Source organism: Alosa sapidissima, chromosome 15 (assembly GCF_018492685.1).
Source record: "Alosa sapidissima isolate fAloSap1 chromosome 15, fAloSap1.pri, whole genome shotgun sequence".
Classification (NCBI taxonomy): domain Eukaryota; kingdom Metazoa; phylum Chordata; class Actinopteri; order Clupeiformes; family Clupeidae; genus Alosa; species Alosa sapidissima.
In genome coordinates, this window is record NC_055971.1 from 3,009,810 (window position 1) to 3,025,138 (window position 15,329).

At 39.8% G+C, this 15,329-nt stretch overlaps 1 protein-coding gene across 1 annotated transcript in view; it reads right to left on the minus strand.

Moving 5' to 3' along the window:
- The window catches only part of LOC121683567 (mitogen-activated protein kinase kinase kinase kinase 5), a 39,076-nt gene extending 23,984 nt beyond the window's left edge, over positions 1-15,092 (minus strand). The window contains exons 1-18 of the mRNA XM_042063229.1: positions 14,758-15,092; positions 10,443-10,500; positions 3,759-3,849; positions 3,331-3,395; positions 3,057-3,112; positions 2,807-2,854; positions 2,584-2,626; positions 2,425-2,497; positions 2,148-2,279; positions 1,867-1,929; positions 1,689-1,770; positions 1,372-1,488; positions 1,162-1,243; positions 983-1,041; positions 838-899; positions 701-745; positions 569-589; positions 331-376 (exon numbers count right to left, since the gene is read on the minus strand). Coding sequence (XP_041919163.1) covers positions 331-376; positions 569-589; positions 701-745; positions 838-899; positions 983-1,041; positions 1,162-1,243; positions 1,372-1,488; positions 1,689-1,770; positions 1,867-1,929; positions 2,148-2,279; positions 2,425-2,497; positions 2,584-2,626; positions 2,807-2,854; positions 3,057-3,112; positions 3,331-3,395; positions 3,759-3,849; positions 10,443-10,500; positions 14,758-14,868 — 1,254 coding nt within the window. The 5' untranslated portion in view covers positions 14,869-15,092. The remainder of the gene's footprint in view (positions 1-330; positions 377-568; positions 590-700; positions 746-837; positions 900-982; positions 1,042-1,161; positions 1,244-1,371; positions 1,489-1,688; positions 1,771-1,866; positions 1,930-2,147; positions 2,280-2,424; positions 2,498-2,583; positions 2,627-2,806; positions 2,855-3,056; positions 3,113-3,330; positions 3,396-3,758; positions 3,850-10,442; positions 10,501-14,757) is intronic.
- Between the last annotated feature and the right edge of the window lie 237 nt (positions 15,093-15,329).

A 15,329-nucleotide genomic window follows, 5' to 3' on the forward strand; every position in this document is an offset into this window, starting at 1 on the left:
CTCCAAAGCTGCTTGTTTCAAACAAAGCCCCTCATGCATTAATAGCAAAATCAAAAGTAAAAAACTAAAGTAAACAATTGTGGTGCCATAAAATATAATCAATAAATTGATTACAAGCTGTATTATATTTGATCAATATATTGACTATAGCTAACCTTCTATGTAAGATAGCTAGCCAACTAGCTATCTGATGCTAACCTGAGGTGGTTTTTGAAAAGTAAGTTGAAATATTTTGAAATAACCTAGTTAGACTAGATTTAGTGAAAAACAATGGATGAACAATGGATGTATAGGCCTACATGATGTTAGAGATACATTTGTTTCAATTACCTTTGGAGGAAGTGGAGGAGGAGTATTACTATCTGGAACAGTCTCACTGTAGAAGTAGAGGAGGAGGAAACACTGTCTCAGATTGTAAACTTTACTCCATATTATTAATGAAAGATTTTGCTTATAAAACATTGCATCAGCAATGTTTTATCAGTCATGTGGTTTGAATATAAACATTGTCATAGTCATATGGTTTGCCCATTTCCTGTTGTTACAGCAAAGTGCGAGGAAGACTTACCTGCTGCTGGAGTTCAGGGGTCTGTCAAATAGGAAAGATGAGAAAGACATTAAACATGTGCAAATGTTGCGACTGTGTTGAATGTTACCATCTGGATCCCATAAAAATGCTTTAGGTGTATTTTATCCTTACATGTCTACATCATCATAGTCATCATCTGAACCAACATTCTCATTTCTAGAGGAGAGAAGAAGAGACATAACTTCACTTAAATGGACATGTTCAAACAGTGTTTCTCTATGGCCTTGTATATGGCATGAAGATGTTACCTCACTGTCCACTTTTTGTCTGGTTCAGGACATGCTATCCATCGACAACCCTCTGACCGTAACTAAAAACAACATAATTTGTAGTTGGATCTGGTACAGGAATGCATAGGAGTGCCGTGTAATTTAGTACAATATTGTTTCTTACTGTTGTATCTGGGGAGTCTGTCTTTATTTTCAGTGGTCTCTGTGTGTAGATCTGCTGCACTAAAAACACCACAACATTCACACTTCAACACTTAAGAAAGGTCAAAGCTAATACGGAAAAGCGGTGAGTGACACATCCGCCAGACAAATGCACAAAAAAAGATAGAAGAAGAAACTCACAACTGATGTCAGAATGTGTCCTCTCTGCCTGATTGTGTCGGTTAATGGAATGGATTCTTCTGAGTGAACTCGGAACATGTATCTGAAAAATGTAAATGTTTATCGTTTTTTATAATGTAAGTCGTTTTTGGATAAAAGTGTCTGCTAAGTAACCATAACATAATATAATATAATATAATATAATACTAAAATATCACTGGGGAAAAGCACCTCCATGTCCTCCTCTTCTGTTAGTAAACAGTCCTTCAGCTTTTCTGGATGCTGTAGCTTCTCTAGTAAGTCCAGGGTAAGTTCCTGCCTCAGGCCCGGTTGGATCACAAACTGGTGCTACATGGGCACATAAATATATTGTAGTGTGTGCAGATGTTGATATTGTTGATTGTGAATTGTGTAACAGCAAAGCTTTGTAAAAGCTGGTTGACACTGATTTAACACCGAAAGCAAATAGCGGGACATTTACACTGAGACACAACCACACAAAACCAAACACATTTCTTGGGTTTATTGTGGTAATTGACTGATCTTACTGTGAGCATTTTTGCTGCGCTCGGCCTCTTCTTTGGGTTTCTGATAAGCATGGCTTTCACAAAATTGTAAAACATGGGAGACCTATGCCAAACACACACCAAGAGAAAATGCCAATTAATAACACAATGCAGTCTCTTTCAGTAGACTTCTAAAATTTGTATTTGTTTTGGTCCTCACCATTTGGTCTTATCCTTGAGCTTTGGAGGCTGGTATCCACTCTTAGACATAAGAAAGAGCACCCTAAAGTGAAGGAATGGGAATAGATGTAGACATGAGTAGTAATGGGTTCAGAGGTCTATAGGGGTCAGCTGAGGAATGTGCATATAAGTACACACATAATAATTCACATGCACACTAATCACGCATGTACTCATGGACACAAAACTCAACAACTGTGTTTTCATAGTCAAACACACACACATACAGTACTCAGATACACTTTTAGAGGGAAAATGTACCGTAGAGGGTGGACATCAAACAATGGTGGCTGTAATTCTGCCAGCTCAATGGCAGTGATACCAACTGACCAGATATCACAAAGTTCATTGTAGCCACCCTTAATCTCCACTGCTGCCACCTCTGGTGCCATCCTGTGGGGTGCAGTCAATGAAACAGACACTCAGTCATTCACCAACTCTGCTGCAAGAGACCCACCACATGCCATGTAGGTACACTACAATCAAGGTCAGTGTCAGAGTTGGAAATGGTTTACAGTCAGTGTAGCCTTCATCTCACCAATAGGGAGTCCCAATGAATGACATGCGGCGGGCAAATGTGGCTGTGATCTGTGCAGCAATGCCAAAATCAGCTGCACACAAGGAGAAAGACAAGTAGAGTTCAGCATATATACATTTGTTGTGCCTACACACACAGAGACACACACACACACATTACCTAGTTTGACCTCTCCTTGGTCATTCAAAAGGATGTTTGCACCCTGGAAAGACAGAGCACATGATGTAATGTAAAAGAAAGTAATTCAGTCTCAATTATATAACCAAAGGGAAATATATGAGCATTTACTCAAGTTGTAATGTTAGGTAAGTGTCAATGATTCTGCCTTTGCATAAACAACATTTGGTGAATGTCAGCAATACAGTTTTCCTTGTTAACACACCTTTATATCTCGGTGAATCTTTTTCTGTCCATGCAAATAATCAAGGCCCTATTGGTAAAACATTAAATGACAGTGATGATTAAATGACAAATAACCTTTTTACACATGTCTGTCAAAGTAATTTTCTTGCAGAGTTCTGTAAATCAACAATACCAGAAAAAAACTGACTTCTTGAATGTGCATTTCTGTCACTAAGTCACTAAGTTGAGAAATGTCTTTTTGATATCTTATGAGTGAATACAAGGCTCACCTGAAGCATCTCCCGGCACACATATGCAATCTGGCTCTCTGACAGTGGTCCTGTTACTAAGACCACAACATGATACCTGATTAGACATCTGCATGGCATAATGAGATGGTGCAACACAAAGGTGGATGAAAGGATGTGTACAGATGGATTTGATATGAAAAGTTCTAAAATGATAAGATGTTCTTTCTTCAGCCACATCATGCCTGGTTCCTTTTTCCTCTCTCCTCTAGGAGAGGATATTGGTCAGCTGCCCAGTAGACCCTGGAACACTCACCATGATAGATGTCCTGTAAAGATCCACCCCCACAGTACTCCATACAGATCCACAATTTGTTGGCCCTAAACAGTGAAGGTAGATGTTGGCTTGGTCGGTGTATTTTGACTGTTGTAGATATTACTTTGTGTTGTAGATATTACTTTGTGAAAATAGTGGCTTACAACAGATATTGAAAATTACATGAATTTATTTGTCATTCACATGACCATCCATTAAAAAGAATGTGAAGATGTTATACGGTAGTTATACATTATTAAAACAAACAATATAAATACTTAGCCACAAAAAGATACATAAAATGATAATAAACTGTGTTTAATAGAATTACTCTAAGGGACACATGAAAGATCGGTGAAGTAGTTATAGTAACAACTGTTAAAAGACTGATATGACACATATTGCTCAAATAAAGCTGTAAGTATTACCTTATGTAACTGCCATAGTATGCCACAATGTTATGGTGCTTACATGTCTTGACCATAACAATCTCCTGCTGGATCACTGAGAAGTCATCCTCTGCAGAGGGACACAAAGACCCTGAATGCTATAACAGTCATTCCACCATGAAGGTAAATTATAATGTTAAGGTCTGTTCTTTCCACTGATAGATAGAGTTTAGTTAGAAGACCACGAGTATGTCCGTGACCATGAGTAGTAGGTTAACTGTCTGTTTGTCCTAAAGGCCAAAACCTTTGAGGGCCTGGCCAGTTTATAGCCTGGATGACCAGACCCAATCCAAAAGATTAAGGGTCTGGCTACGAGTAATGAAAATGACCCAACTCTAGGGGCGGCACCAAGCATGCATTTGAAAATATCACTGCACACAATTGTGTAACCCGGGTGTTACTAAAGTTCATCTTTTTCTATAAATTTAGATTAGTGATAAAAGCATTCAAAAAGTGCAATGTTAAAAATTAATTCTAAAATAGTTAAGTTAAAAATAGTGCCCATTTATTTACATTTCATGTTGTGCGCTTAATTTATGCTTTAAAAATAGAGATAGTAAAAATAGAGGTAAAATAGAAGTATGGAAATACCATAATCTATAATAAATCGATTCTAGTAGTTAATGTGTAATGATGTTGGATAATCAGTAGTCTTATTGGCTAAATAGTGGGTAATTTCATGCGTCACGCCAGCCTATTGGTTGGGGAAGTTGGAGACAGGAAAGGGAAGAGGGAAGAGAAGCTTGGGTTTGATTAAAGGAGAATTCCGGTGTGATATTGACCTAAAGTGTGTTGAAATATGATACCGAGTGTGAACGTATGTCTCATAGCCCATCTCGGCTTGTCCCCTGCACTATAAAATCTGGCGCTAGTTAGCCGATGCTACCAACAGCTTTTTCAATGGTGGTGCTTCGGCATCGGGCTAGCCATGCAAATAAATCACTGTTTTACACCATTTACGAGGCTCAATGTATCTCCACACTTCATTGGTAGACTTCCGAGGGCCCTGACATTTAAAACGAGACATTGAGAACTTTGAAAAAGCACTGGTAGTTTACTTACAAGACGATTTATGCAGACAGTATCTTCACGAAGTTTAGCGTTTGCAGCCATCTTGAATTTAGTCACGATAAGTCGAGCGACGAGTAAGAATGAACAGGTATGATAAGAGATCAGATTCCAAAAATAATTCAGTGGAAATGCATGGATTCCAGTTTCTTCCAGTAGCAGTGTAAGGTGGAGCCTAGTTGCCGTCTCCAGGGACAGCCTAATTTTAGTCCGACCATTAATTTAGTAATTCATCTCGCTGAGGTATTTTATGCATAGGGAAGAAAGCTGCTCAGTTAGCGCCCCACGTTCCGGACACGTTGGGGTTCCACGGAGTAGCCTGCGAGGGACAACAGCTGCCTGGATAGCGCCACTGGTGACCAAGGGAAAGCCAGTGGTTCCTCCGGCTGTGAGGGAAAAAACACCTGGCCGGCGCAGCCATTTTGTGTTGAAGTTGCAAGAAGAAAGACGTGCACGCACGTTTGTCAATTAAGAGACTGTGAGTACAACGGACCACCGTTCCATACTAACAGGCCTGCAACGTTTTATTTCATATTGTTTTATTTGGTTTGATACAGCCGGCTTTTGTATTTTAATTTCAAGGTGAAACGCTAAATGTAAGATATAGCACAGTAGTGTTGAGAGTGGCCACTTGTTTAGCCTAATTACAGTGCTGACTATTTGATTCATTGGTTTTCAATGCAATGGTTAGGAGTGTATTAATGCTGTATCATGGAATAAATTTCCAGGTAAACCCATATGTGAAAACGGTCAGTTTAGTTTCAGTTTTTCAAAAGAATAGCATTATTAAACGAATAGTATTATCTGTAGGAGAGTAAAGGTGCTAGGCACCACTTTGCTATTAGCCACTTCTTTGTTATTAGCCACTATAGGCCGCATAGGCCTACCAATATCTATGATATATATCCATTCCTAAACTTTTGTGTTTAATAAATAATTGTTTGTGATAACATTGGTTAGTCTCCACTCACTGTGTACCTGTTAAAAGTTAAAACGAGACATTATTCTAGACATTAGTGTAACGAACCCAATTCTAGTCCACTTATTGACCAGCTCGGGATAAGAGGGGCTACAATTGGATAATACTACGACCAATGTTTACTTACCGATTCTAGACGTCGGCGTAATTGGATAACACTACGACCAATGTTTCCGGACATTGACGTCGCAGTGCCTATATCAGATACACCGATGTGATTGGTGCAGCTCGGTTTCATGGGCATAGGTAATGAGCATCACTCGCAAGGGCGCGGGAAGGGGGGTGCTGAGGGTGCTGCAGCACCCCCTGCTGGCAGGAGATAGATTTTAAAAAAATATTATATATTTTTTTAAATAATTACTAATTCGCTGTCTGACATTATTTATATTTTTGTATGTGAAATGATGAGTCAAATAGCAAAAAAGGGTTATGGATAGGTTTGAATATAGGCTACTAAAAATTAACAGTTATAGAGATCAACGTGAACGTGAGTCAGTTACTGTAAGAACCATAGCGTGGTTTCATCTATGTGATAGCATCAAGTGTGTAGGCCTACGGTTGATGTAGGCCTACATATTCTATGCGATTTACACGTTCAAAAAAAACATGGATAAGCTGAAAGAAACTTTAATTGTGTTTTACAGTTTTGCAAAAATAATAAATGCATAGCTAGTGAAATCATTTCACTATCCTAGTCGCTAAGATAGAAATTATTAAGACACATACTTGCTGTGGAGACGACACACTCTAGGCTATTCAGAAATTATTTGTGAGATCATTGCAGCCTGATTATTAGCCTATATTTAAAGCCTAACATCTCTGGTGTGGTTTTGACGATCAGAAAAGTAATTTTCCTTAGCTATACTGAAATAGGCTAACGACGTCAAGTGCGCTTCTGTGGGGTTAGGGTGGGCGCAGTGGACTCGGAGTGCTGTCGCAAAACATTGGAATTTGTGGCTGCCCAGGACTTTTCTAAAACTTCTCGCTATCACCTAGCCTAGAAATCTAGACGCACCCTAGCGGCGGCAAATTAATTTGCTCAGCCTGTACGTCTAGTATCAAACCATATAGCTGGGAAGGAATATGTGAAAAATCATGAAGATTAGGCACTTCTGGACAAGTTTTTGATTTTTGGCAGGGTGTTAGGTATAGGCCTAAGGTTTTCAAAAATCCATGGATACAAGTTGGGGTGGCCCCCCTAGTGGCAGTTATCAATAAAATCCAAAATGGCCCCCGCCGAAAAGAGAAAAGGTTATATCTCAGCTTCCTTTAGTCTTAAATTGTTGTATAATGTATTTTCTCTACTTTGTTTGATACAAGGAATCCAATTTTGATATGTTCTTATTTTAAGTCCATTTAAATCTAGTATCATAGTCATATTTAGCTCATAAACTGTCAATATCTCTGAAAATATCTGAAAAAGTCACATTGAAATATTACTCAGGTCCCTAGACCCATATTTTACCTCCAAGGTATGCTTTTCTTTGTTGATTGGACAGGTCATTATCACTATAGTGTCAAAAATCACATGTTGTGACCAAAAGGACCATTGTTGAGGCCTTAAATAAACACAAATTCAGAATTATGCCACAGTGAAAAGTTACAGTATAGGCTTTTCACCATGTTAAGGATCAATATTATATTTTAGTCAAATAACACAAATAAACAATTCATACTTAAACCATAGACTTTCTAATGAGGAGACACAGCACTCAAAAAATCCTCCATAGAAATGCATGAGCTTAGTTTGTAACGGCAATATGGCAGTTGTCTATGCAAATCACACCCCTTCCACGGCAAAATGTTGACATGTGAATACATTGAACCAATAATGTGCTGTGTTGTGAATACATTGAGCCAATAATGTGGTGTGTTGTGAAGACATCGTGCCAATCATGTGTCGTGATCTCACCGCTGGAGCAAGATTGGTGTCGTGAAGCCTTGCACACGCGCATTTCTGCCGAAATGGATGCCCGATAAGTGCCCAAAAGGCGTTGCAATATAGCCGCCGAGTGGAGGGACTTGCCTAAAAGGACTTTGCTTAAACATCATGTATTTATTCAAAGATTTTTGTTTTCACTCATCATCATTATTAGTACAGCCTCCCTCACACTTGCACAATGTGGTACAGCAAAGTCCAGCTCGGTGGCACTTACAGTTGCCCATACAGGCAACCACACAGCCACAGTTGAGGAGGAGTGAGCATCCCTTGCTGGCATCTTCCAGATCTGTCCCATATGGCACCCAGACTTTGGTTCTGTCATTCCATTCCCAACCCTATTCACTGGGGTCTGGAATCTCTGGAGTTTTGGAGAGGGACTGCTTCCAGACAAAAGCTGCAGTGTGCAGGGCACGCTTTCCATGCTGGAATAAGGCATGATGGGTCGGGGGGATTGAATCCAGGGACTTGAGGCCATGAGTGAAAAGAAGCTTCCGGGTTTCATTGACTGACTCGACACCGCAGTTCTTACTATACATGAGTACAGTCCAGCATTTGAGAACTTGCATGTGCACTGATTCCAGTGTGAGGACCCAGCTGGTTGGGTCTTGGTGATCAGAATGAGGGTGTCGGTGACTTCTGGGTAGCTGCCCACGCAATCCATGCTTTTTTTTTGCCAACTTACTGATACAACGTCACATCATGTGAACGCTTCATTTATCTGATTGGTTGATTTAGACCGTCCAACATAGGTGGTGATAGACAGATGGTTTATCCAATCAGCTAACCAGTATTTTCGCCCCTTTCCCAAACATTCTTCAACGGAAAGTTCCCAGATGGATATGCGGAGCAAATGCCAGGCAATCTATCTGGCGGAGTCAGGTTGACGGGTCTGACGGAGTCCTCTCCAAAACTCCAGAGATTTCAGACCCCAGTGAGTGGGGTTGGGAATGGAATGACAGAACCAAAGTCTGGGTGCCATATTGGACAGATCTGGAAGATGCTTGACAGAAGACAGATCTTGAATTTCCCCTTGGGGATCAATAAAGTATCTATCTATCTATCTAGATGCCAGCAAGGGATGGTCACTCCTCTACTGTAGCTGTGTGGTAGCCTGTATGGGTCCTCAACAATGGTCCTTTTGGTCACAACATGTGATTTTTGACACTATAGTGATAGTGACCAGTCCAATCAACAAAGAAAAGCATACCTTGGAGGTAAAAATATGGGTCTAGGGACCTGAGTATTTCAATGTGACTTTCAGAGATATTGACAGTTTATGAGCTATATATGACTATAATACTACATGGAAATGGACTTAAAATAAGAAGAACATATCAAAATTGGATTCCTTGTATCAAACAAAGTAGAGAAAATACATTATACAACAATTTAAGACTAAAGGAAGCTGAGATATAACCTTTTCTCTTTTCGGCGGGGGCCATTTTGGATTTTATGGATAACTGCCACTAGGAGGGCCGCCCCAACTTGTATCCATGGATTTTTGAAAACTTTAGGCCTATACCTAACACCCTGCCAAAAATCAAAAACTTGTCCAGAAGTGCCCAATTTTCATGAATTGCATCCTAGCTAATAGGGATTTCTATTGGCTGACGCCGTGGACTTTATCCAATCACAGCGCTCTATTTTGTTAGAGAGTCTTAAGGCGGGCTTAACAGGATAACGACAGTCCTGCGACGGTGAACAACAAGGAAGGTGGCTATGGCGAACGAAGAGCGGTTGTTTGAATCGGCGTTGGCGTCAACTTTGGAGGAGTTGGACTTATGCTTTTCTTTGAAAGTTGAGCAACACAATGCACTTAAGTCATTCCTTTCGAAGAAGGATGTATTTGCCGTTTTGCCGACCGGATACGGATATGGTCGTAGCGCTGGCCTATTGCATGCCTAGGCAGTTTGAAAGACAATTCTCTGCCCGCCCCTTGGATTAAGCGAGGTGAATGGTTCGATTTCAGACTATACATTTCAATGATATAGGATGGCCCGCCAGGCTAGCTATCACCCGCACACCGCACTAAAATGACGTAGCCTATTTAGCAGTCAAAATCTTAAACGGGGGAGGGGGATCGTCGGACATCTATTATTTTTGTTATTCAGCACCCCTGGTCAAAAATAGGTTCCCGCGCGCCTGATCACTCGTGAGCATTACTCGTCGCCAGAGTCACTTACTGAGCAAATTCAGATTTAGTTCTGGATTTCCAGGGTAGCCAGCTTATGCAATTTAACGTAATAAAAGCTGAATATGCTACACCATACCCAGAAATATAATCTCATCTTCAGAACACCCTCTAGTGTCAGTGTAATCAGTGACTCCATGGAAAACACTTTGCACAAAGTCGTCAGAAACAGTTGGGAAAGCTATGTACATCAGAGAGATATACAGGGAGATATACCTGATGAGCTAGATGACATCTCAAGGAAGCTGTACCAGCCACAATTTAAACATTCACATCTCTGTGTTCTCTGTGTTTAACTTCAACTTTGCCTTGTGGCTGACTTAAGCAATTTAAGCAAGCATTTTTAAAGACAATGTATAAAACACGCACCAACCATCAACACTCAAATAATTTCCTCGAAACAATACAATTAATCCATACAATATTTATCCAAAGGACAGAGCGTGACATCTGTGACAAGACGAGCTGAGTTCAGTCTCTTACCTGGTTCCATTTTGATGACCTTGATAGCTGCCAGCTCATATGTTTGCTTATTCCGAGCCTAGAATATAAGACCATAGTGATAAATAATTTTTGATTGAATGTCACAGTTAAAAACACTTTTACATAATAAAGGACTCACAAAGACTTTCAACGCTGGGAATCAAACCTGGACCAACCGTACACAAAGAAACAATGCTAATAGCAACACCATCAAGCTCTTGATTTTCCCAAGTGAGAGTAGGCTACTGTATCAATTTACCAGACATCATGCCGAATAGGACCCAGAAATGCAAATTCAAGTCGGTGACTTGGACTTGTGTCACACTGAAGTTGCACACACTGTGACTTGAGACCTGACTTGAGAATTGTCAAAAGACTTGGGACTTGAGATTTGGGACTCGTCAAAATCTTTATTCATTCATTTTTTGGTGCATTAATAATGTCTGAATGTCATTCCCTTAGCAACTACACTATGGCTAGTACACCCGCAGCTGCCATTTGTCATAACCTTTGGCACACAAGGCCTACACAAAAGTAAGCGATAAAAAGTACTGAATGCAAGTTCTCATCAGTGCTATCAGAATAAAGGATAGTGGATACACCACATGTCAAGCTGGATGTTCAAAATGACAAAATTCTTTAATATTGAACATACACACTGTAGTAACCTGTTTAAAGTGCTCATATATCAACTAGGCCTAATCAATGCTGGTAATGTTTTATTTAATGTGTGTGCAGTTCAGTTCAGGTTATCTCTTTGTCCCAAATGGGCAATTTGATTGAAGACAGGATCACATACACACAACCACACAACACACTACAATACAGACGGATATGCACAAAATAATAATTTGGTTGTGATAAATAGGTCTGGCAATGCCTAAAAGATTAGTCAGTAAAACCAAGTTAAAATGTAGTAAATAAGGTAGATTAAGTGGATACGGGGGGAGGGGGTGGTCACTAAATGGACAAGTCAATTTTTTCCTGTTGTGTGCATTCAGTACTTGGATAAAAAAGGGGATGAAGGAATTTTTGTACCTCTGTTTAAAAGCAATGGGAGTTTTAAAACGCATGCCAGATGGCAGCAACGCAAATTCAGAATTCAGTGCATGACGGCTGTAATGTGTTGATTTTCAGTGATTTCAGCTTAAGCTGCACCTGAGGAATGTGTATCATACAGGCAGTGTGTGTGTGACCTAACCTAACAATTAAACCCGCAAAAACAGATTTCTCTAACCCACAATCCTTTAGATATACTTGTTTAAATGTCATTTGACTTGTTAATTGTCTGAAAGTGAGACCGTCCTTGATACATGCTGTGATGCACTACAAACTATACATTAAGTTATAGACTAAAAGAAAACTTTATTGAAACTATCTCGATTGAAAAAAAAAAGCTAGGTTCAGTCCATGCACTGGAAACTGGCCTGGAAATGTTGAGAGTTGCTTGAGTTTCATACTATGAGCGCCTATTTCTTCAGCTGTAACTGAGTTACCATAAGCTATTTTACAGCTGCTATTTATAAACTGGAACTTCTACAAAACAGCAGAGTGCAAAGAGCCTCGAGCTGCAAACTGTGGAAAGTCTAGTCATGTTTATGGGGTCAAAACAAACCCAGTGGGGACTGGAGACAAATGTGGGCTACAGACGCCTGAGCTTAGGCCGTGGTCAACGCAGCATAGACATGACCACACCTGTTTACATGGTTGGAGAGGCCGCCTCTCAGTGCAGTGGTTTCAATGATGACGTCAAACAAGCACTGAGGTAAATTATTTATTTATGGGGGAGGGGTTGTATAAAACGTCTATGGGTTTGGGTCTTTTAGATAATTATTAAAATAGAATATTGAAGCAGACTGTTAATGATAGTGTATCTCTCTATCTCTCTCTGTCCCTCTCCCCACCCCCCACAGTGCACTGAAGCGCAGATTAACATCACAGCCTCTCTCACTTCTGTGTTTGCACTTTGCATTAAATTCAGAGGTGCACCTGCTACTGAGTCAGTCTGTTTCAAGAGTGGGCTTTACCAGCTTTGAAAAATCCCCAATGGTTTTAGACAAAGAATGGATCTAAACGCATAAATGTTCTTAAATGTTCATAAGCTCTGAATGCCTCAATTTTCATTTCTGAAATATTAACTTAGCTTATGTTTTTTCCCACATAATATTATGTCAAGCTATATCATGTCAAGTTATGTTATGTTATGTGATGTTATATCATGTCAAGTATGTTGTCTTCTTTTTATGTTATCTGTCTTTTATATACATTCACACCTATAATGACACACATTGTGATGGAACTCTCCACATGGCTTCCCCTTCCCCTCGGTTATTTACTCAAAACAAAACATGGTGGGTGTCTAAGGGTGAGGTGAGACCACTGGCCCCCAGTGGAAATGGAACCAGTGACAGAATTGAGCTGCCTTACTATTGAGCCATCTCAAAGCACCCACCCCCCCCCCCATACATACCCCCATATATTCACTATACTGTACATGTGCAATGAGGATGAAGTTTTTTTTTTCTTTTCTGATGACAAGCATGCCATTGATTCTGTTTTGACAGCGTCATTGCTCCTAAACAGGACAAACCAGTATGATAACCATATGCCTTGCTACTGAGATCTTATCAGTTAATTTTCATGCATTATAATAGCTCATAGGCTTGTATGATACTAACATACCATCATAACAATTTTATTCATGACCATCTCGCCAAAAATAAATAATCTTAGACCAGATGCATAGCACACAACACACACACACACACACACACACACACACACACACACACACACACACACACACACACACACACACCACTTTGCGATGTGTAAATGCCATGGTCACAAGACCTTGTACCGGTACTTTGAATGTAACATAGACACAGCCAAAGCACACGGTGCCTTAATCAAGGCCAACTATTTCGGTTCTGATTGGCTAACTTTGCAGCAAAATGAGTGGACTCATCTGCACCAGTTAAACTCAGTTCAATGCATCTACTTCTCATCTGACACACAGCTGCATTATGTGTCAGGCTAGACGGTCCTGTTCCAATGGTGTTACTGTGACATTGCAAAGTTTTACTAATAGTAACTGTCAATTGTTTAGTCATACGTCTTCCATTAATGACCCTTTCAAGCACTACACTGTAGTAACTGAAGTCAAGTCAACCTGGCTCCAATAAGATTTGGTGCAGAAACAGGTGGCAGGTTCATTAAATGTCAAACGTTGAAAGCAATCTATTTTGCAAAAGCAGGAAGTAGTTATTTATCTGCATGGTTTGACCTTCCTGGATTCAGTAAAAAAAAGCTGAGATGTGTGGAGTCAGAATAAATATATTGTTTAGAACTGTATGTGCAAGTGACTTTGTGACTGTCTTAAAAAGCTCACATTGTTGAAAGATAGATCCCTTCATGTTCCCAATACAGTATCAGTTTCAGTATGAAATATCAAAAAGATTTTTATTTCTTTAGTTCTTTTTTTTTTTTTTTTTTTAGTTCTTTAACTGCTACAATAGCCTCAACAGTCTCTCTCAATTGTGTAAAACATGTATTTATGCACTATGTACCCCTGAAGACAGAAATGTACTGTGAGATGAATTAACAATAAAATAGATTTATGGGCCAAAGTTTCTCACATGATGCAAACAGAAATGTACAACTTTATCATTGACTAATATTACATTTTGGCTTGTAACTTGTACACTTTTTCAACTTTATTTGATTACGATTATTATTTTTGACTAATGTACTGTTCATATACTGTGGACTTTGGACAAAAGCATGTGCCAAATACCATAACCATAACCATTTCTTTCTTTACAGATATTTCTTGTGGGATTTATCTTGACTGGTATGATTTATAACCTGGCACTGGCAGCCATAATGCATGAAGTAACTGAGAGGTGAAGGAAAAGTGAAAGAAAGGGCAAAGATATAACAAAGGCCTAAGGCCTCTAGCACCTTAAATTTAAATTTAAAGGGGCTTTATTAGCATGACTGTTACCTTAATCCGATTTAGTCATTCAAATACACTGCAAAGGCTAAAAATACTCAGATTTCCCTAAAGCACACAGCCCCTGATAAAGAGAGGCCAATGGACATAGATCAGTCTGCATATGGTGTACATCTTGTTTCTACAATTCCTATCAATTCAAACAAAGGTATTGTGATGACAAAAGCAGAATAAAAATTAATATACCTCACAGGTTTAATGTTTTTTTTTAACAAAGCTCTACAAAACTTACATGGTGGTTATCTTTGTCTTTACTTACACACAAATCCATAAATAAACAAAATAAAAAAGATATCTGACCTTATAAACCTCGCCATAGGTCCCTCCACCAACTCGCAACTGGATCTCAAAGTCGTCCTGGGGGTTTCTGGTGGAGATGTCCAAGGCAGCTCGGTTGTGGGAGTCCATCATTTCTCGCTCATGGTATACTACACTGCTACACTTATTAGAGCTCCCAGCATGTGGGTTTGTGTAAATGTGTGTGTGTGTGAGTGTGTGTGTGTGTGTGTGTGTGTGTGCTCACCCAACGCACTGAAGAGTGAGCCTCACTCTCACACATTCACCTTCCTTCTTCTTTTAAGAAAGTTCCCTCCCTTGTTCTGCCTTTCACATGGTTTCTGTATGGCTCATTTACAGACTATTTCCTGCTTGTGTGTATGTGTGTGTGTGTGCGTGCGTGCACGCGTGCCTGCGTGGCGTGTGTGTGTGTGTGTGTGTGTGTGTGTGTGTGTGTGTGTGCTTGCTTACTTGTGATGTGAATCTGTGGGTTTTCTGGTGATAGTTATGCATGTCTGCAGAAGACAACGTCCAATTGCTGCAAGGCTGCACAGGTTTGTGCTGAACATGGCAGTGTTCTAACTTCCTGTAATTTA